At 31.1% G+C, this 20,932-nt stretch overlaps 4 protein-coding genes across 7 annotated transcripts; 2 read left to right on the top strand and 2 right to left on the bottom strand.

Moving 5' to 3' along the window:
* Positions 1 to 424: 424 nt before the first annotated feature.
* On the top strand, positions 425 to 4,036 carry LOC114421807 (cationic amino acid transporter 1-like). Of its 2 annotated transcripts, none has more exons than XM_028387883.1 (3): positions 425 to 539; positions 638 to 1,050; positions 2,462 to 4,036. In XM_028387883.1, the coding sequence occupies exons 2-3, from the start codon at positions 639 to 641 to the stop codon at positions 3,856 to 3,858; spliced, it is 1,809 nt and encodes a 602-aa protein (XP_028243684.1). In that variant the 5' UTR covers positions 425 to 539; position 638; the 3' UTR covers positions 3,859 to 4,036. The 2 variants fall into 2 exon arrangements, with proteins under 2 accessions (XP_028243684.1, XP_028243685.1); XM_028387884.1 differs by having other exon boundaries at positions 619 to 1,050.
* Positions 4,037 to 4,142: 106 nt separating this feature from the next.
* On the bottom strand, positions 4,143 to 6,254 carry LOC114421808. Of its 2 annotated transcripts, none has more exons than XM_028387885.1 (2): positions 5,972 to 6,254; positions 4,143 to 5,060 (listed from the first exon to the last, which is right to left on the bottom strand). In XM_028387885.1, exons 1-2 carry the CDS (start codon positions 5,999 to 6,001, stop codon positions 4,359 to 4,361), a joined length of 732 nt encoding a protein of 243 aa, XP_028243686.1. In that variant the 5' UTR covers positions 6,002 to 6,254; the 3' UTR covers positions 4,143 to 4,358. The 2 variants fall into 2 exon arrangements, with proteins under 2 accessions (XP_028243686.1, XP_028243687.1); XM_028387886.1 differs by having other exon boundaries at positions 4,143 to 4,989.
* A 4,997-nt stretch (positions 6,255 to 11,251) lies between these two features.
* On the bottom strand, positions 11,252 to 15,589 carry LOC114421809 (protein LSD1-like). Of its 2 annotated transcripts, none has more exons than XM_028387887.1 (7): positions 15,246 to 15,589; positions 14,835 to 14,948; positions 14,491 to 14,604; positions 12,587 to 12,699; positions 11,996 to 12,076; positions 11,825 to 11,896; positions 11,252 to 11,705 (listed from the first exon to the last, which is right to left on the bottom strand). In XM_028387887.1, exons 2-7 carry the CDS (start codon positions 14,944 to 14,946, stop codon positions 11,664 to 11,666), a joined length of 534 nt encoding a protein of 177 aa, XP_028243688.1. In that variant the 5' UTR covers positions 14,947 to 14,948; positions 15,246 to 15,589; the 3' UTR covers positions 11,252 to 11,663. The 2 variants fall into 2 exon arrangements, with proteins under 2 accessions (XP_028243688.1, XP_028243689.1); XM_028387888.1 differs by having other exon boundaries at positions 12,593 to 12,699; positions 15,246 to 15,586.
* Positions 15,590 to 19,181: 3,592 nt separating this feature from the next.
* On the top strand, positions 19,182 to 20,451 carry LOC114424384 (CASP-like protein 1B1). The gene is made up of 3 exons (XM_028391224.1): positions 19,182 to 19,479; positions 19,601 to 19,724; positions 20,019 to 20,451. The coding sequence occupies exons 1-3, from the start codon at positions 19,244 to 19,246 to the stop codon at positions 20,241 to 20,243; spliced, it is 585 nt and encodes a 194-aa protein (XP_028247025.1). The 5' UTR covers positions 19,182 to 19,243; the 3' UTR covers positions 20,244 to 20,451.
* The last annotated feature ends 481 nt before the right edge of the window (positions 20,452 to 20,932 follow it).

The following is a 20,932-nucleotide window of genomic DNA, read 5'->3' as shown; positions in this document are numbered from 1 at the left end:
TTGAATTTTGTTTCTTTATAAAATGTGTTTATTTTATTTAGGTAACACTTTAAATAATAAAAAAATATTTTGAACAATAAAAAATATTATCTAAAATAATTTAATGACAAAAAATAAAATAATCATATTTTATAAGGATTAAAATAAATAAAAAATTATAAGAGATAAAATGAAGAAAATACTAAATTAAAGACATTAAAAATATTTTAAAACAAAAAATAAACAGAGAATTTTATCTTTTCCTAAAACGGTGGGCACATATCTTGACAGCTAAAAGTCTTTACTAGTTGTATGTTTTTTCAAACATCGTAACTATTTTTTCTTCATGATTATTTTTCATGTCCCATTCCTTCAATAATAATAATTTATTTATAGTAGTATTATTAATTTAGTCAACGATTTTGGAATTGTTCATCATGAAAATTATAAGTCCCCACTCTAAATAAATATCCATTATTCTCCTTACGGTTCTTCTTACTTTGGAATATTCACAACCACTCTTCAGTACGTAAGTGAGAGGAGCAAAACCTAAGAAACAGGTTTGATACTAATTGTTTCTCTTTTTCTAAAACGCAGCGTCGTTTTGTTTTTTATTTCTGTTATGACACCGTCTCACAGGACACGTTGCATTGCGCAGGATGGGGAGAGACGGTGAGATTGACGGCGGAGTGCGGCGGAGAGGATGCACGTTCAGGCGGAACGACTTCTTCCCGGAGGAGTCGTTCAAGAGTTGGGGAAACTACGCTCGAGCGGTGCTGGAGACGCCGTGGAGGCTGAAGGATCGTGTGGTGACGCGATCGGAGGACCAGACGGAGTTGGTGGAGATGAAGGCTCGTAGCAACCACGAGATGAAGAAAACGCTGAACTGGTGGGACCTCATGTGGTTCGGAATCGGTGCCGTCATTGGCTCCGGCATATTCGTCCTCACTGGCCTCGAGGCAAGGACGGCGGTCGGACCCGCCGTCGTGCTCTCCTACGTCGTTTCCGGCGTCTCCGCCTTGTTCTCGGTGTTCTGCTACACCGAGTTCGCCGTCGAAATTCCCGTCGCAGGTTCCGTCTCTAGCACTCTTGCTTCCTTTTTTTTACCTATTTGTATTTGGTTTTTGTATATTTTGCGATCTCAGTAATTAATTTCTTTATCTGAATTTTTAGTATCAAAATACTGCACGTAAATTAAGATGCGTCATCCTAATTGACAACTGTTACAAGAGTATTCAATAAAAAAAATGAAATAATTATAAGACAGTGGGTTGGTGGATCAACGATTATAAACTGCGTAGAATATTAGGTTAGTGGACCTTTGGTGAAATAATTAACTCAGTAACGAAGTGCATGTGCTGATAAAAAGAAAAGAAAAGAAAAAACTAACCACTTGCATGTAAATCGGTAATCGGTATATATTGTTTTTTTTCCTTTTCCTAAAAAATCATAATTTTAAAATAAAAAAAAGATACTACTACTATATCTTTTTTTTTAAAAAAAAAGTTATAACATATTGAATTATTGATTCACTTAAAAAATTGCTCTGTAATGTACGGTTTAAGCGGGATTCTTCTGTGATAGCTCAAGGTCACGCACCAACAAATTTTCTTACCCCAATAGTCATAATTATTAGTACATGACCCACACAACCAATGAAACAACATATACTAAAGGATCATATATACTTTGTGAATAAAATAAATTGGGACGATAATTGGTTTTCTTATTTTATGCTATATGACAATTTTAGCATAATATATATACATATATATATGATCCAAAGCTCGAGCAAAGCTCGATGGATTTTACGGTGAGTGTACTAGTCCAATGTGTTAGCTTAGAGAAAATAAAGTCCACCAAACGTGTAGAATTGTGTTAGTCCAAAGAAGATAGCGTCCCCCAAGCTATATGAAAGAGACGACCAACTCAATCATTAATGTTGATAAACGTTGGAGTCAAAGATTTAACTAGAAGCCACCATAGGGGTTAATGGTTGTGTTTTGATGTAACTACCTCACTGTACAACTTGTACAGTGTAGATGACTATTTACTATATTAATACATATACTTTGATGTTAAAAAAAATGTAGAGAGCATAAGATTTTAGGTTCAAAGAAAAGCAAGACAAAATGCAACTGGGAAAAATACAACGAGTCAAAGTACCCTCAGTATCCTCTAGGACCCAGTTTTATGGGCATGCTTGTTATAATAACTAACCAATGGAAAAATGTTAATAAGCATGAGAAAAAAAAAAGAGAGAAAAATATATAGAGTTTAAAATGAAAGGTGCCAGTGAGGTATTTAAAATGAAGACATTACTCTAACGAATTAGACACATCAAGTGTAATGTATCTCCAAATTTTACGAGACAATATACTATTGGCTCTTCTAAAATGGGAGAAGAAAACTGCTACTATTTCGCACTAATCCTTTTTCGTTACAACTAATAACCATTTTGTGTCCTTTACATTTTTGTCAGGCGGATCATTTGCGTACTTAAGAGTCGAACTGGGAGACTTTGTGGCCTACATAGCTGCCGGAAACATCCTCCTCGAGTATGTAATAGGCGGCGCTGCTGTGGCTCGGTCATGGACCTCTTATTTCGCCACCCTTTGTGGCAAACACCCTGATGACTTTCGTATAATAGCCCACAACATGAACCCCAACTATGGCCATCTTGACCCTATAGCCATTGGAGTCCTCATAGCCATAACTATCCTTGCAGTGTACAGCACCAAAGGCTCTTCCATCTTCAACTTCATTGCCACAATCTTTCACTTAATTGTCATTGTCTTCATCATCATCGCAGGCCTCACCAAGGCCAACACCGAAAACTACGCCAACTTTACTCCTTTTGGAGTTCGTGGTGTGTTCAAAGCTTCAGCTGTTCTTTTCTTCGCTTATGTGGGCTTTGATGCTGTCTCAACCATGGCCGAAGAAACAAAGAACCCTGCCAGGGACATTCCCATTGGTCTTGTGGGCTCAATGGTAATTACCACCTTGGCATATTGCTTGCTAGCAGTGACACTATGCCTCATGCAAAACTACACTGACATTGACAAGGATGCTCCCTACTCTGTTGCGTTTAGTGCTGTGGGAATGGATTGGGCTAAGTACATTGTTGCATTTGGGGCTTTGAAGGGAATGACCACTGTGTTATTGGTGAGTGCAGTGGGTCAAGCTCGTTACCTAACCCACATTGCACGTACCCACATGATGCCCCCATGGTTTGCTCATGTTGATGAGAGAACTGGGACACCCATGAATGCCACAATCTCAATGCTTGCAGCTACAGCTGTGATTGCTTTCTTCACTGATCTTCGAATTCTCTCCAACCTTTTGTCAATTTCTACTCTTTTCATCTTTATGCTTGTGGCTTTAGCGCTTCTAGTGCGGCGCTATTATTCAAGTGGGTTAACCACAAAAGAGAACCAAGTGAAGCTCATTGTGTGCCTTATGCTGATTTTGGGGTCTTCATGTGCTATTTCTGCATACTGGGCAAGCAGTGATGGTTGGGTTGGGTATGCAGTTTCTGTGCCGTTGTGGATTTTAGGGACTGGGGGTCTTTGGCTTTTTGTTCCACAGGCAAAGCAACCGAAACTTTGGGGGGTGCCTTTGGTTCCATGGCTACCTTCTTTATCTATTGCTATTAACATATTCCTTCTTGGCTCTATTGATAAAGATTCATTTATCAGGTTTGGGGTCTGGACAGGGTTTCTCTTGGTATACTATGTGCTATTGGGGTTACATGCTTCTTATGACACGGCAAAAGTGTTCGAGAGCAAGAAAAGTTCTGTGGATGTTGACAAGCAGTGGAATAAGGTGGAAGAAGGAGCAAAAGGGGAAGTATCTCTTACAGCAGTTTCAAATGATTGAAGTGTAAAAAGGTTGTTGTAACTAGACAATAGGCTTCTGCAAATAATATCTTACGGTTATAATATTCTAATTAGTTGATGTGTGTATTCGTCGAAAACAAAGTTGTGGGACGTGTGAATACGTTTGTTATTTGTGATGCTAAATTAAGTGTAGAGTGTTCCATACATACGCCTTTTAATTTGTGGAATTGATCATTACTCAACAAATTGAAACATTTTCCTACAGAATTTGGTAAACCTCAAACAGAAACTTGCAAAGCTTTATATATATAGTGGTAAGAAGTATTTTCTTGATCAGCCAACAAAGAAAAAATATATAAACAAGGCACAAGGGGTGCCGAACCCAAGTACAGACACAAGAACCAAAGTACATAAACTTTTGCTTGTCTAAAAGAATTGTAGTACTACTCGAAAGTGTCATATGAAGTATAGATACATCAAGATAAAGCTCAATGCGCAAATTATGAGAGAAAGCAAAAAGCTGGAGAAGAAATGGCAAATCTAAAGCAAACCATTGGCTAAAGAGCAATTAGCGAATTGTCTCACTTTAGATGTAGCATCTGTGAAAGTTTGAGATATCTTAGCATACTCATCCTCTGCTCTAGCCAGTGACTCCTTGCAAGCAGTCTCTTTATCACATAATATTTGAAACTTTGCTGCCACTGCATTTTTTTCTTCAACGCATTCTTCCAATTCTCTCTTGACAGTTTCAATGATCTTTTTGCTGATATGTTTTTTCTCTTTTAGCATGGAAGACTGATTAAGAATCTGCCTTGCCTCGAGTATCTCTTCCAGTCTTAATTGAAGCCACTCAATGTTCACTTTCATATCTTTCATATCATTTGCAAGACCAATCATTCTGTGTAGCTTATTTTCTGTGATTTCATAAAGATTCTTGTCTTGCAAGTCTGAGATAATGTCGCATATCATCTCCAATAACATTGAACGGAATATCATTGTCGATACCGTACAATTCTCAAAAACGTCTCCATGCTTAATGATAAATTTTCTTACGATGGACTCCAATTCCGGCCTTACTTGATATCCTTCAACTTCAACTGTGTCCAATGATGAGCTTTGTCCAACAGAATTAACCTCATCACCTTCATTGTCCATTTCAGTTCGGTTGAGGCTGAAAAGTGAGAATGGATATTCAAGCACAGCCAAAGGTTTCTGCTCAGGAGGGCACTCAAAAGACTTTGACTGAACATCGAACACAGACCAATAATGTGCAAATTAGAACTAAACCAATGATAAGGTAAAGAGAAAGAACAGCTCATTGCACATCCGTTTATTATGTTACTAACATTCACAAGAATGAAAAAAACATTTGAATTTTGAGTATCAAACGTACAAGTACAAGTCTTATTTATCCATCATCTCCCTTTAACAAACATAAACTTTTTAGATGTGGAGACTGAAGTAACTTTTGTGCAGCTTTGCTACAGTTTCCATAACTTAGGGATCATAGTCGAATTTTCTTGAATCAATAAAATAAGGGGATGATAAGCAATCTTCGACCTATTGAAGAGGTTTCGCATTAATGTTATAAACAACTATAAGAGTTGCATGAAAGCTAGCTTGTGCACTAGTAAATGAAGAATTTTTCCCTTTACGTTTTCTAAGTTAATTATGTGAGTTTGGAGACTTTTTTGTTTTGTTTTTTTGTTTTCCTTTTCAACTTTTTGAAGAGTGGCAGAGGAGTAGTTTAACACATCAACGTTTTGATTGATGCGAGCGAGCAAGTGAGGAAAAAGAAATGTTGGGTACAATGTTAAAAATATAAATAAAAAAGCTCATGATCAACAAATCAAGAAAAATTGTAGGGACATTAAAAATCATCCATACATGTCAAGGAGCTGCTAATTAAACCAATATAACAGAGAAGAATAAAAGGAAATGTCTGACTATAAATAAAGTTAATTACTTTTCATGAGTGGTGGAGAAAAATCAACCAAAGTTCATATTTTTACTAATTTATTTCCACCAAAGTGCATGCGTTCATTAAACATTTTCATTTTTTGTAGAATAAATAATAGTACTCACAAACACACACAGATGCTGCAAGCTAGGCTCATGCATAACCACATACAACATTTGGAAACATGACTTACCTTGGTGGGTGCATCAGAGTGAGAAGACATGATCAGTCCAAGAAAGAGGAGGTTCAGCAGGCACAGGGCAACTAAGAATCCGTTTCTACCTCAGCTCCTGAGATTTTTCACAAAGGCCACCAAGAAATTAAAGCACCATTCTAAGTGTTTTGTGCACGTGACACTCCTCTTATTCTTACTTCTTGTTAGTGTTATGTTACTATTACCTACCTACAAGACTCAATAAGGCTAAGAAGATAGCTTCTGAAGACTTTGGGGGTTAATTAAGTTTTAGTTACTCAACTTCTTCGGATTCTAATTTTTAGTCTCCTAAAATTTATTTAACAACTTTTAGTGCTATGTTAATTTTCTGCGAATATTTTTAGTCTCTTATTTTTTTTATATATATTTTTAGTCTTTGATTTATTTTTATTACTCAAATTTAATTCAAAATATATAAAAAATGAGAAACTAGAAATGAAAAAAATAAGGAATAATCTTAAACAATAAAATAAATGAGGGACTAAAATGAAGAAAAAGAATTAAAGGACTAAAAATGTTGATGAAAATTAATGGATGACTAAAGTTTATTTAAAAACTTTTGAACGACTAAAAATTAGAATTAAAAAAAGTTGAGACACTAAAAATTTAATTAATTTTTTTTCATACCTCCCTATTTACCAAGAAGAAACTTAGACACGGTTGCTCTTTGAATTATTTTTCAATTAAAATTACAGTTCAAATAGATAATTCACATAATAAAGATTTAGATTTAAAAAGTATACATTATTGAGATACAACTTAAAATTAGAAAACGCCACAAATAACGCTTAAATTAACTGCATTTAAGTTTTGTCTAATTTAATATGCACAGCAAGGCAAACAGTGGCAGTTTTCGTTTTTTAACCAAACGTGTATACTTGGCTTTTTACAAATGTGTGCCAAAACAGGCAAAGAATCAAGTATCGAATATTCGGGTTTCCTGCCAATATTTCTGAATGAAAAAGATGCTGCTTTATTTTAGATTTTTTTTTTTTTGGTGAAAGAAAAAATGCTGCTAAACCTGAAACAATTAATCGTTTTTTGAAATTCAAATAGATACTCTATACTAATTTTAGTATAAAATTATTTACAAAAAAATAACTAATGTCTTTAAGCACTAATTAAAAGATTAAAAAAAGCTCTATTTAAAAAGGATATTAATATATTTTTAGGTGTGATTTGTAATGTATCTCTAATATGTTTTTTTTTTAATGAAATGTCTTTATTTATTAATTTGTAACCAATACCTTAACAATGCTGGCTAGCAAGACTCAGAATTATTTTATATGAAAATTTCATGAACTTTTCAAAAATTCATATATAAATAGTTTCAAAAAGAAAAAAAAAGATAGTGTTGACTTTGTAATCATTCGATTTTTAATATTATTAATATACAAAAAATATAAAATTAAATTATATGTGTATGTTGCGTAATAAATATTTCATTAATTTTTTTACTTAAAATATAATAAACATTACATAATAAATATGACCAAATTAAGACACTTTGTAACACTAGATAAGATTATAAGAATATTAAATTGAATGAAGAAGAAAAAAAAGACAAAAATAGAAAGAAAAAAATTAAGTACCAAAGTATAAAATATATTAGTAAGTTAAAAAACAATTGACCGGACATCGTTGATTCCGGTTGAAAAAAAGATAAATCTAATAATTAAACATATTGAAATTGGGTTTAGTTGGTTTGATTTAAATTGTTAGATTTATCGGTTCAATCCTTGAATACGATCCCTATTTAATTACTTAATAATTATTATTTTGACACATAAGAATTATTACATATGAATCTTATGCACACGTTATAGCATTTATCTCGTTAGTAATTTATGTAATAATTTTCTTCTCATTTATGGAGATCAAATATTTTGTATTTTTTTCTAGTATATTTTGTCAAGCTTAGTGACTTTTTTCTCTCATTTACCTTTTATTATTATTGTAAAAAATGATTGTAAAGCATGGCTAAAATCAGGGTTCTACTTAACTTCAAATGCCATTCGTTCGTTTGTTTACCTTTCCTTGGATTTCGGGTTCTAGTGCCAACCTGAGTTAGCTAGCATTTTGGGGTATGTTAAAAAAAAACGATGTAAAAAGGCAGGGAAACGCCTTTAAAAAGCTGAGCTTAGTTCTCTCACTTAACCTTATAGAAGGCTGTTGGAAAATATTTTCTTATACTTTAAATTTTAAAGTAATTTTTTTTTTCTCAATCAGATATCCCATATCTTTTAAAAATTGTGTTTGAGCGATTCTTTAGATTTTCTATCGGTTTTGCACGTTGAAGATTTTATTAAGTTTGTTAGTAATTTGTTGCTACACGTTGGGGTTGTTCTGTGAGCAGCACTCCTCCTAAACTTTTCCTATATATAGTGTGTGTTGCTTGCTGTCAAATAGAAGGGAAGAAGCACTAGTAAAATCACGTATTCAGTTTTTCCTTCACAGATATTAAAAAAAAAAGCTTTTCTCTTTCAATATAAAATTACTCTGAACGGATTTATTTTTATAAATAATATTTTTGTTGTTGTGTTCTATTTATCTCTTTTCTGGACAATACTAAATGCACAACAACACAAGACTCGTGGCATAATTATAGTAATACCCTTAAAAAAAGTATCTTTTCCTCCTTATTCCCAACACACATCAGAACGGTCAAAATAAAACTCTATTATGATATGCAAAATGAATGCACGAACGACACGAGTCAGTGATTTAAGTTCAAAACAAGTTAGGTGCTTCTGCTAATTTTTATTTACTATTTATTTTGTGTTTGGTGCTTTTGCCTAATTCATGCTAAAATTATTTTGTAAGTAACTTAGTTCGCGTATTTGACTTGTTTAGGCGAATGTTTTTGACTTTTTTTAGTTCAAAATTATTGATTTCGTAAAACAATATACTAAGGCGTGGCTTCAAAAAATTTCAACCATGGATGGTGATTTTGACTTTTCACATTATAATTATAATTATAATTGATGTAAAAAAATAATTTTGTATATCAGTTATAATCTTAATCAATAAAAAAAGTTATTTTTCTACCTTAGTTATAACTACGTCTCATATAAAAAGTAATTGTTCTAAATCGATTATAATCACCCTTAATGACAAAAGTTAAAATAATTTAATAAATAATTTTTGAAACCACTTACTTGGTTAAATTAAAAAAGTTGTAATTATTTCACTGAATATATAATAGGTTTGTAATTTTGAATAATACAAATCAATTACTATATTAAGATTGATAGAAGTACTAATTATTAAAATCATACAATATCTCATTTAATTTACTCTTTTTTTTTTGTGAGTATCTCATTATTTAAGTGAAATTGTCACCAAACATCATCACTTTTGGAGTAGTGGGAGGGAGTGCCTGTGTTGCGGTCTGTTAGAAAACTTCAATTTATGCGGAAATGCTGAACTCTTGTATTCAATTTTGTTTAAAATAAATATAAAATAAAGTTTCCCTACATTATTTTAAATAAGTGATAATGCTTATTAAATACTCTATAACAATAATTTATTTTTAGATTGCATAATGTTACTAATGAATTAATTTAAATAATATATTAAAAGTTATCATCCAATAATTTAAGTTAAAATTAATTTTCTGTATATAAATAAATCTTAAAGACAGCTACGTCAATAAGGCAGGTGCCTGGTAACTTAACATTTTCCTTATTATCTCATATAATATCCAAATTTGAAATTGTTTTTCCTTCAAATGTTATGATACTCTGCTGATTTATTTCTTTCACGTTCATAATTAGAAAGCACCCATTTATCTTTATCTAAACTACACATTTGGAGAGCAAAATAAAAACTATCATACATTTGCTTAGACTTTTATATCTAATATATTTTTTAAGGTGATATCTAACATTGTTGGACTATATAGTCAGTAAAGGTATACTTAACTGTATTTGATATCTAAACTCTACATTTTTGGAAGATCTGTTTTCTGTTTAATGGATCCTTGTGCTACTTGAGCCTAAATTTGAGAGCACAAAAGTGCTACTTGAGCATCATCTCATAAAAAAAATAATTAATAATTAACCTGTATCTCTTATTTATGTTTGATTGAGTTTAAATTATAAGTATTATTTTGAATAAAATACATTCAATTCAAATAAATCATTGTTATTCAATATTTATGGGAATAAAATGAGCCTGAGTACGGACCATCTTTGATTGTAGAAAAAGGAAAAAGATAAAAAAGAAGTTTTTTTTTCTTCCATTTTTTGCTCTCCAACCCCTAAAATGTGAAAAAAAAGATATTTAAATGAAAGATATCACAACTATGGCTTAAACCGTTACTTACTAATAAGGCTACAAACTTTTTTTTATTCACCCAAAAAAAAGTTTTTTTAGGGGAAGGCTACAATTAGTTAATTAAGCACAGTTAATGAAATTTGATGGTTTTGTTTTAAACCAAGCTTCAGGAAATTTTTGATGATGTAAAAAAAGTTAAATGAGAAATTATAAGAGGGTTAAATGTAATTAATCCTAAAAAATAATTTCTCTTAACGAACAGTATATTTTAATTTTATGTAATAAGCAATAACAGGGGCAAGAACAAAAAAAAAAAATAACGGGGACAAAGAGCCACAAAGTTATCTTAGATATTCAACGACACAAGCAACGATGCGCTTGATACCCTAACATTTCATAAAAATACAAATTAACGGTTAACAAGTATAAAATCTTAAAGATTTGGTCACATTTCTAACATGATTAGCACAACTATCCGTTATTCTCTTTAAAATATATATATATATATATATATATATATATATATATATATATCCGTTATTGATTTAGCATGTGATGATTGAAACACAATTTCAAAGAAAAACCACGATCTATGAAATACCATTGACGTGTTTCTACAAAATGATTTCTCCTTAAAGTTCTTGAGTAGTTTCATCCCCTTCCAGTGCGGAACTTTCTAAAATTGATTAATTATACAAGGGAGTATCCTGAAATTCATATTATTTGATTTTCTATTTTTGGATAATTAAAAAATATTTTTCAAAAAGAATTGTCAGCCAACAGGTAGGATTTGAGCACAAATAATGGCAAATGTCCAACATTTTCCTGGAAATGTTTTTCAACAGCTTATTTTATTTTTTTACCTAAAAGTAACATGAGATAATTGGTATATATCAAACTTCTAAAGCAGCCTGTGTCTTATCCAAAATTTTCAAATGACTGGTAAAAATTTATCATATCAGTCATTTTATGAAGCAATGCTTGCACAAGATCAAATATTACAACAGATGTAACTAACAGATCACCAAGAAAAGCACAAGCTTCACAAGCCATGAAAGAAATAGTAGCATTTACTAGTCTAGGACTTGGAAGTCAACATATTTTATCCGAATGAACCAATTGACTTGGGTATGGGTACCAAGCAAAAAACAAAGTAGGCTCTGGCAATCACACAAAACAGGTTTTATGGCCTTTTCACGACTTGTCCGCCTCATATACATTCATACATACATGATATTCGTCCAACTCTTATATTGGAAAAATATTGATTTCAATTAAACCATTGCAGGCTGCAATATCATATATATATTCATATACACAAACAATATCTTCCTGTGACAGCAACTGTGGTGATGCGTCATGACGTGAACTGTACCTTTTATATGTGATGATGTTATTTCTTATCCGTTGTAACGCCAACAACAACATTGCTCACCTGTAACATGTCACATTTATTTTAAGGAAAACTTGCTATGCTCAGAAGCAATGGGGACTCATATATATGCACAAAGAAAATACAAGTCTGAACTAAAAATGAAAAGCAATAAGTATTACCAATTTCCCACTTGAATCAACAGACATTGGATTTTCTACCACTACCGTTTGACTTTGAGATTGGGGCATTGACTGCAGGTAATGAAATAAGATGATATAATCAGAACAGAAAACTGCCAATACATCCTTACTATGAATAATTACAAAATAAAAAATAAAAATAAAACATACTGTTGATGTAGAAGGTAATGTTCCAGCATTGTTTGTCCCATTGGGTCTATGAACAGGGATTGGAAGCCTTCCATTGTTTGTCTAGAAGACAGGAAAGAGGAGCAAAAGAGAGGAAAAGGTATAAAAATCAACTCTGAAAAATTAAACATACAAAATAGATACACACATATCATATTCACAAGAAAAAGAAGTTAATGACAATCTCAATTAATATTCAGTATATCATAAATTCATAACCCTTTACAGATGCATCCAATGTTGAATGAGATCCTAGTAAGTTAGCCAAGAGGTAGGGCATATAAGACACGTTATAGGTTCCAATCTTTAGACTGGATCCCAATCTCTGATAGCCAGCATGAGATTACTCAAATGGTCATGCTTGTGAAGAATAAACAGGACACAGATGGTAATAATAAGACTAATACCAGAATAGCCAAATATAAATATAAATATAAATTATCTATATATGAAAGCCTTTCCTATTAGAAAACACAGGTCAAATATAAATACCTACACACAACATACACTGACCCTAACAAATTTTTAGCCTAAAAAGCCAATGATCACATAGTTCTATCAATAAAAGCTTACACTGACATTAGTAATAAAGTGACAAAGAGCACATTTGACTGAGGGAGCTCCATAAGGATACATGAGTGTTGTCCGGCAGTTCCCACAATGGACATGAGCCACTTGATTAGATGCTTTACAATGCAGAACCAAAGCCCATCAACAGATAGTCAGTAAACAATTAATTGAATAATAAGCATAGATTATTAAAATATAACAAGGAATTCATCATTGGACTGACATGAGTATAAGAAAACAGAACCAATTAGAGCAACATTGACCGCAACATTTTGTAGCATAAGCAAGTACGATTATATGCATATAAAGAGTAAAAAGAACTGCATTTATCAATACAAATAGTCGCCAACAATAAAATGGACAGAATGAATTAACACTAAATTTGGACTAAATGCAAGTAACTAATATGCAATTCAAAATTATTAACATTTGAATTGGAATTCCAGAATGACAATGAAAAAATGATTATGAAAGTATATCCTTTAATCAAAGAAATAAAACTCAATGACAGATTAACAAGTAGCTGGCTATAAATTATAACAACTGTTTCCCATTTATACTAACAGTCATTTTTTAATCTCTGTGATTAAGATTGTTCTTCTCCAGGCTGTAAGCAAAAAGAAATGCAGCAAGGACAAATGTTAAGAATCAACATTTTCATTGATTGATCATTAAGGAAGAATTGATTAATGTGGCTGCTGCTGCTGCTGCTGTTTTTTTGTGTTGGGAGAGGGGGGGGGTCTGACACAAACCTGTATTCTATTTGATTTGCTGGAAAACGAATTCACAAAAAGAAAAGGTTCCAAATAGCAATAGAGTTGTGATCACAGCTATTACATATAGTATATACCCAACATTAGATGCCATTTTTAATCTAAAAATGTCCCAGAAACAAGTAGATGATGGCAAATATAAAACCCAACACCAGCAGTAAAAAACAGGATAAAAACAAAGGAATTCTGAATAGATGAAATAACAGGAACCCAAGTCAACAAACAATGGTGGATCTTGATCAAATATTGTGGGAAAGCCAACATAGTTAAATGATATACTCGAAAGAACTCTCAGTCACCCTCCATCTCAAAGCCAAAGTCTCTGGAAGGAAGGGAGATGGTTCAAAGGACCCGTGTTAGGTGAAATTAGGTTTGAGTTTGGGTGAAAATAGGTCTCAGATCAGAGTAAAGAAGTTGTCATGTTAGTATGAGTATATGAAAAACTTTTGGGCTGGACTTTATTTTCTTTTTGCCCAAACCATCAGCATGTCTTTGGTGTAAGACTATGACTTGAAAACTCATGAATGAGTTCAAAGGGAAGCCACCATAATGTTTGCCCAAACCCCGGCCATTGCTGTGAATACAGTAGATGCTACAAATCATCCAGTACCACAGATAGATAAGTTCCAAGGGAAACCACCATAACCATTTTGCCACTAGAGTAATGTTCTTAGAAACTAAACCACCAAAACTAAGATCTCATTCTTTTCTAGCCTTACAACAAACTCACAAATAGCCAGATGACCCTATTACAATCTCCAATCCCACGTGAAAGGAATTTCACATAATTTTTCAATCTTATCTTCCACTCTATAGGAATTTGAACAAAGAGATAGTAAATAGGGATAATAGATGAGGAAGACTGAATTGAGGTTAAATGGTCATGACCTCCCTCAAAAAGATAAATCTTCTTTCTAATAGTCAAGTTGGTAGCAATCTTCTTAAGTAGCAGGCCAGAAGCATCCCAAAGGATACACATGAAATAAAACAAAAAACAAAAATTTGGCAACACCATTCATTTTTAACCATATTCAACCACCAAGTAATCCAACAAAACATCACCACAATTATAAAATAGAAGATTTATATTAACAAGCAAATTAACATGTCAGGCAACATACTAACATGTAGTACCTGGTGGAACAAGGTTTACAGTGTGACAGCAGGAACATCTCACACTTGTAGCTCCACGTGTGTACATTAGCAATGTCCTACAACCTCCACAATAAAGTTGAGACATTTCCATCCCTGCAGGGCCATTATTATGGCAAAGGTCCTCAGAATAAACATCAAAATGGAGTCTGACTACATGTAAATATTAAATCCAGCAGGCAACATGATATTTTTTTAGCTTAGTCTCCCACATTTGTTCCAAATTGAATAATTTGCATATACTACTAAATAGATAAAGATGGGACACACACCGTAAGTTTCTCAAATCTTAAAATTTCAACAACAGAAACAGCCAATGAGCTTACCAGGTGGAGGAACAGAGGTAATTGTGTTGCACAATGCACAACAGACATTGGTTGCTCCTCTTGGGTAAAGCAGAAGGCTCCTACAACCATTGCACACAACTTGGCTCTGCATAGCTGCAAAGTTAAAGACCGTTCACTTTAATCAATAACCAATTGAACCAAAATTCCCACTAATTTGTTTTGCAAGCACAACAGCAGAATGCCTGATCCAAATCAAAAACATGTAGCACCTGATGCGCAGACAAATATGACCAACCCCAACATTCGAGAATCAACATGTTCAATAAAATATGCTCCAAAACCAAAACCAGACACATATGTTCCATAACCAAACAAAACACACCCAAAAAAAACCCAAACAGAAAATCAAAACAAATAAAATAATAGAAATAACAAAGGATCTGACAATACCTGTGGCTCCCGACCCTGCTGCAACAACTGATTCAGACAACCGAGTCAAATAACAACAGGAAGAAAAATACAACAAAAAACAAAATCTTAGTTGTTTTTGTTTCGGCGAAAACGAGGATGTCAAAGAGGGGAAAAGAAAACAGAAAAGATTGAGAGAGGAATGAAGAAATCTGTAGATATGTGTGTAATGAGGATTGAGATTAGATTCTCTTTAGGAAGAGGAAGAAGAAAACCAATCCAACCCTCTCTCTCTCTCTCTCTCTCCAATTTCTTCTACCAATGTTTCCTCATCATCTTCTCATCCCACACACACTTTCGGAAATTTCTTCAGCGACTATTAATCTACGTTTCTTTTTTTATTCATTTTTAAATCATCATAAAAGTATAAAACATTGATCGCTTTATTTTATTTTATGGTAAAATAAATATTAAAAACTAATCGGTTGAAAATTGAAATTGAATTCAGTGTTATTATTTTATTTTTCATTACATTAATGAAAACAAAAGTACAAAACTACCTCATAAAGTTAAGGTGTTGTTATTTTTTCCACAACATGTACTAATAAATTGGGATGTACAATTATTTTTAGTATAATTATCTGTGATAATTATAATTATACTTACAGAATTATGTAAAGTATATTATAAAAACAATATTATGTTATAATTTAAATTAATAAAGTTATGGTTAAATTTATGAAAATATTTTTTTATATTTTAGCATCAATACTTCATGTGAATGATATATAGGCATACGGAAATGACAATAGCATATTGTCAAAAGAAATAAAAGAACATAATCCATACATAAATCAAAATAAAAGGGGAAAAAAGAAAAAGAAAGGAATAGTAGTAAATGTTAAAAGAATAATTACGTACAAATCTTTAGTAAAATTGTAAAACTTCAAATAAAATAAGACAAATGATTAGTAAAAAGGTTTTATTAAAAAAACATTACCGATGTAATTTTATCATGATTTTAGTGCAGTTTTACATAATTTCCAATATTTTATTTATTACTTTTTTTGAAAATTATTTTTTACTTTCTTAATACGTATCCTAACGATATTCATGTAATAAGGATATATTGATTAATAAGTAGCTTCAAGATGTAAACTGAAAATCATAAAATATATATATATTTTACTTGTTCGTAACGCAAATGCAAAATGACCCTTGACAGCAATACGAAGTCGCCATTATTTTTAGTCTTATCACAATTCACAAACCTTGTTGTTTATTATAGAATGATAAACATTTAGAGTATTCAAAAATTTAATTTTTCAAACTGTTCGAAATTAGCAGACTGGTCTTAAAAAATCAAAAAAATCTTTAAAATCGTGTGTTGAAAAAAATGAACAAAATTAAGTTCAATTTTTTGTTTTGTTTTGATGTTCAAAATATAAATAAATTAAACAAAACCATAAATATAGTAAACTTGTATTAGTTTCTTATTCTACCTTAAAATAAACTTGAATTTGTTTTAACTTTGTTTTGACTGGGAAGTTGTTTTAACTTGTAATTTTTAATTTATATCAAGTTATGGTTTGTGATGAAATTTAGTATCTGAACAAGTTTTTTATATTTATTATATATATAATTTTTATGTAATAAGTATTTTTCCTTAAATGAAAAATTAACTAATAGAGGAATTTAAATTTACATACCGGTTAAAAATTCTAATCTTATGAAATTTCGTTAGTTTATTGATTAAAAAAATGAAGAATTCTCCCTTGAAAAAATTATTTAATCAAAATTATGAAATATTATATTTGAATAATTAAATGTGACTTTTCTTTGTAGTATATGTTTTTTTCTAAATGATCAAATGGAATAAATCTTAACTTCAAAATCAATCTAAGCCAAGTCGTAAACCGCGTTGAATTTGTTGATATATTTGTTTAATGATGATGATGGAGAAAATAATAATAATAATAAAATTTGTTGAATTTGTTAAGAATAAAGTGTTTTTTTTTTTTATACGACGAGTAATTCAGTGGAGATGATGCATTTGTTTAAAATGCTCCTTCGTTGTCAATAGCGTTAAGTTAAAAAATAATATTCTCAAAAATTGTGTTGAAATTTTAAAACTCACATTTACAGTAGTTTTTTTTTTTTTTTTTTTATCTTGTTTACGGTGGTATCTAAATTCTAAAGTATAAACAGGCATTATCCTCATAATAAAAAAATATATAAACAAACATAAGCCCCGAGGTTGACACAATAATATAAACATATGTTTGGTTCACATATGATAAACAATATATTTAAAAAAAAATCGTATTCAACAGGACCGTGTTTAGAAATTTTAGGGCCTAAAAAGGCAAAACTTTTACTTAATCTAATATTAATCATTAATTTTTACATTAATCTTCTAATTTTTTTTGAGTTTTTGAGTTACAAAACCATTATCAATATTTTATATAATCAATTATAATTTTAATATTTTATTCTCAATAAATAAGATGACAGTTCGTTTAATCTATCTTACAACATATTGATCTCAAATAAAATCTAAACAAATTGATATCCTCAAAATCAGAATCCCAGAATTTGATTATTTATCTTCTTTACTTAACTGTACATTTTACTTATTAGTTGCAGCCACACATTTTTATAATCTCTTAAATGCCTAACGTATATATGTATCATTACTGCTTAAAAAGTTAAGCCGTGACATACTGATGGACCTAAGCTACTTAAAAAAGGGAACTTGTGATTAAGCTTTAATTTTTAAGGGATGTAACTCAATTGCCTTATCACAAATACCCTGGTATTTAATTCTTTTTGTGTGCAAATTTTATTAAGATATCAATAATTATGTTCGTAAGAGAAATTAATATCTAATCAGTGAGCTGGTGATATCATAGTCTCTTACATAAAAAAAGAAAAGAAAAAAAAACTATAAACAAGTATAGTAAAATGGTAATAATTATTTATGAAACTTTTTTTATTCATGGTAATTTTTTATTCCTTTATTGAAATTTTTGTATATTCAATTAATATATTGATCTAGTAATAAAATAAATATCAATTAATTTTATTTATATCAAAATATTCTGCCTCTTAGTTAAATTTAATAAGATTTTAGGAAAATATCTTCAACGTAGTGTAGATAAAAATATTAAACATAAAAATAATTCTTACATTGTGGAGAGAATGAGACATGGGAAGAAATCCAGAGAGTTCAAATCGTAAAATAAAACACACCGTGATTTCAAAAACAAAAATAAAAAATAAAACACACCGTTAAAATTGTTTATCTTACCCTCCAATAAAGTGACTTGCTCATTTAGAGAAACCGGTATAATAATAATAATAATAATTAATAACACACCCACCCCACGCACATCTTCATTTATTCAATGTCAAAGTTAAATTAGGCAAAGTTAATATAAAGTTTGAACCTGTAGCAATATGTCAATTTATTCATGTTACATGCTTATCGATTATTATTATTATTATTATTATTATTATCATTATTATTATTATTATTACAAAATAGGCATTTTGTGTCATGAACTTGAAAGTTAACTTTATGTATAGTTTTTAGTGGAAGTTAAAATAAAATAGTACAGTAGTTTCTAATAATTGAGATAAAAATAAAAAAAAACATTAAATGAGATTATTTTTTTATAATAATTATAAATTATTATTGTTGTGTTTAACTTCATACACGTACGGGTGTGTGTATGGTATATATGAAACACTACTTTATTTTATTTTTTAAAAATAAACAATTAATAGTTAAATTGAAATTTTGGAGTTGCAGCTACTCACATATTTCTCACCAATTAACAACAACTGAATGTAAGTTGGTTCGACAACCTTAAGAATTTACAGACAGAACCCATATTTGGCTTCTTAGACTTAACAAATGATATGGTTGATCAATTTTGCTTTATCCTATCTATAATAACTCATCCCTCTCCTTAGACCATTTGCATCATCTCCAATCATTTTCTGACTACGGTAATTAACTGGTAAATACTTGCACAATGGCCTCAGAAAATGGAGACAAACTAGAACTTGCTTTCAGTGTTGTTCCTGATCCCAAGCCCAAGAAGGATTGGGTTAATTTGTCCCTTAGGGTGGTCGCATTTTTGGCCACAGCATCTGCTACGCTTGTTATGGCATTCAACAAACAAACCAAAAGCATGGTAGTTGCCACCATTGGCACTAACCCAGTAACAATCACTCTTACTGCAATGCTTCAGCACACTCCAGCTTTTATGTTAGTTCTACAAACCATGTCTAATTCTCCTTTTTGTTTTCGTTTACACTTTTTTAACATTGCTATATTTATTATACTATATTATTGACTTTCTTATATTGTGTTATTTATGGTGAGGCAGATTCTTCGTGATAGTCAATGCAATTGCCAGTTTCTATAACATGGTGGTGATAGGAGTGGAGATATTAGGACCACAATATGATTACAAAGAACTTCGTCTTGGACTGATTGCAATATTAGACGTGGTACTGAATGATCCTTAATTTTTGAGTCACCTTCACTTTTACAAATTCTTTTTATTTAAATTAAGAATTTAATTAGAATTTACGACTAATGTTAAATATAAAAATCTTTAAGTGGTTATCTAATCATATATAAAGTCAATTTTGGGCCTGATCCAGAGAGGTAATGGAAGCAGCCTAGCTTTTTATTTTAAAAGGTTCAATCAGTTGAAATTGAATAATAGGCTCTTTTAATATAATTTTACACTGTTTTCATAAATAAATTAAAATGACTAGTTTCATTCTTTTGGGGTGAAGATGACGATGGCTCTAGCAGCAACTGGAGATGGTGCAGCAACATTCATGGCAGAATTAGGAAGGAATGGTAATTCACATGCAAGGTGGGATAAGATATGTGACAAATTCGAAGCATACTGCAACCGAGGTGGTGTTGCCCTCATTGCCTCTTTCGTTGGCCTCATTCTCCTCCTCGTTGTTACAGTGATGTCTATCACCAAGATGCTCAAGCTAAATCGCATTTAGCACCTTCATGCTTAGAACTAATGCATGACATTCATATCCTGCTTTCTATATTCACCTGTTTTAGTTCATTATTCCAGTGTGTGATATATATGTATTTAGTTGTGTCAGGACCACAAATAAATGCGTTGATTACATGGACTTTCTTAGTTTTGTATAAAATTAATGTTAATATGTTGGTGGCATGAATCTCCTCTGACTTTTTTGCCAATTGTCTTGCTCTCCTCTCTCAACTGCATTGGCTGTTTTGAAATTAAGTTAATGTTTTTTCTTGTCCATTATAATTCACAACAGTGATAAACTAGCCAAAGTATCTCCTACAGGATGGGATTATATATATATATATATATAATAAATTAGCCAAATACTAAGAGAGGAAATTACCTTAAATGAAAATGATGGGATGTCTGGAGTGAGAGAAAAAAATTAATAAATTTGATTCTTAGTGATCTAGGACTTAGAATAACAAAATAATAACCAAAATTATCATAATAACTGATAAAAGAATAACAAAATGATACTAATATTACTATATATTATTAATAACAACTGTAATACTTAGTCTATCGTATATATAAAAAAAAAAACAATTCTAACACTCAGTAATAACAAAGATGGTTGTAGTTATTTTAAGAAGATTACGGTGTAAGATGAGATCGATCTCCATAAAATTCAAAGAAGATAGGATTAGA

The sequence above is a fragment of the Glycine soja genome, chromosome 8 (assembly GCF_004193775.1).
Source record: "Glycine soja cultivar W05 chromosome 8, ASM419377v2, whole genome shotgun sequence".
Taxonomy (NCBI): domain Eukaryota; kingdom Viridiplantae; phylum Streptophyta; class Magnoliopsida; order Fabales; family Fabaceae; genus Glycine; species Glycine soja.
Note: the sequence above shows the minus strand (reverse complement) of the source record. Positions and strands in the feature narration are given on the sequence as shown.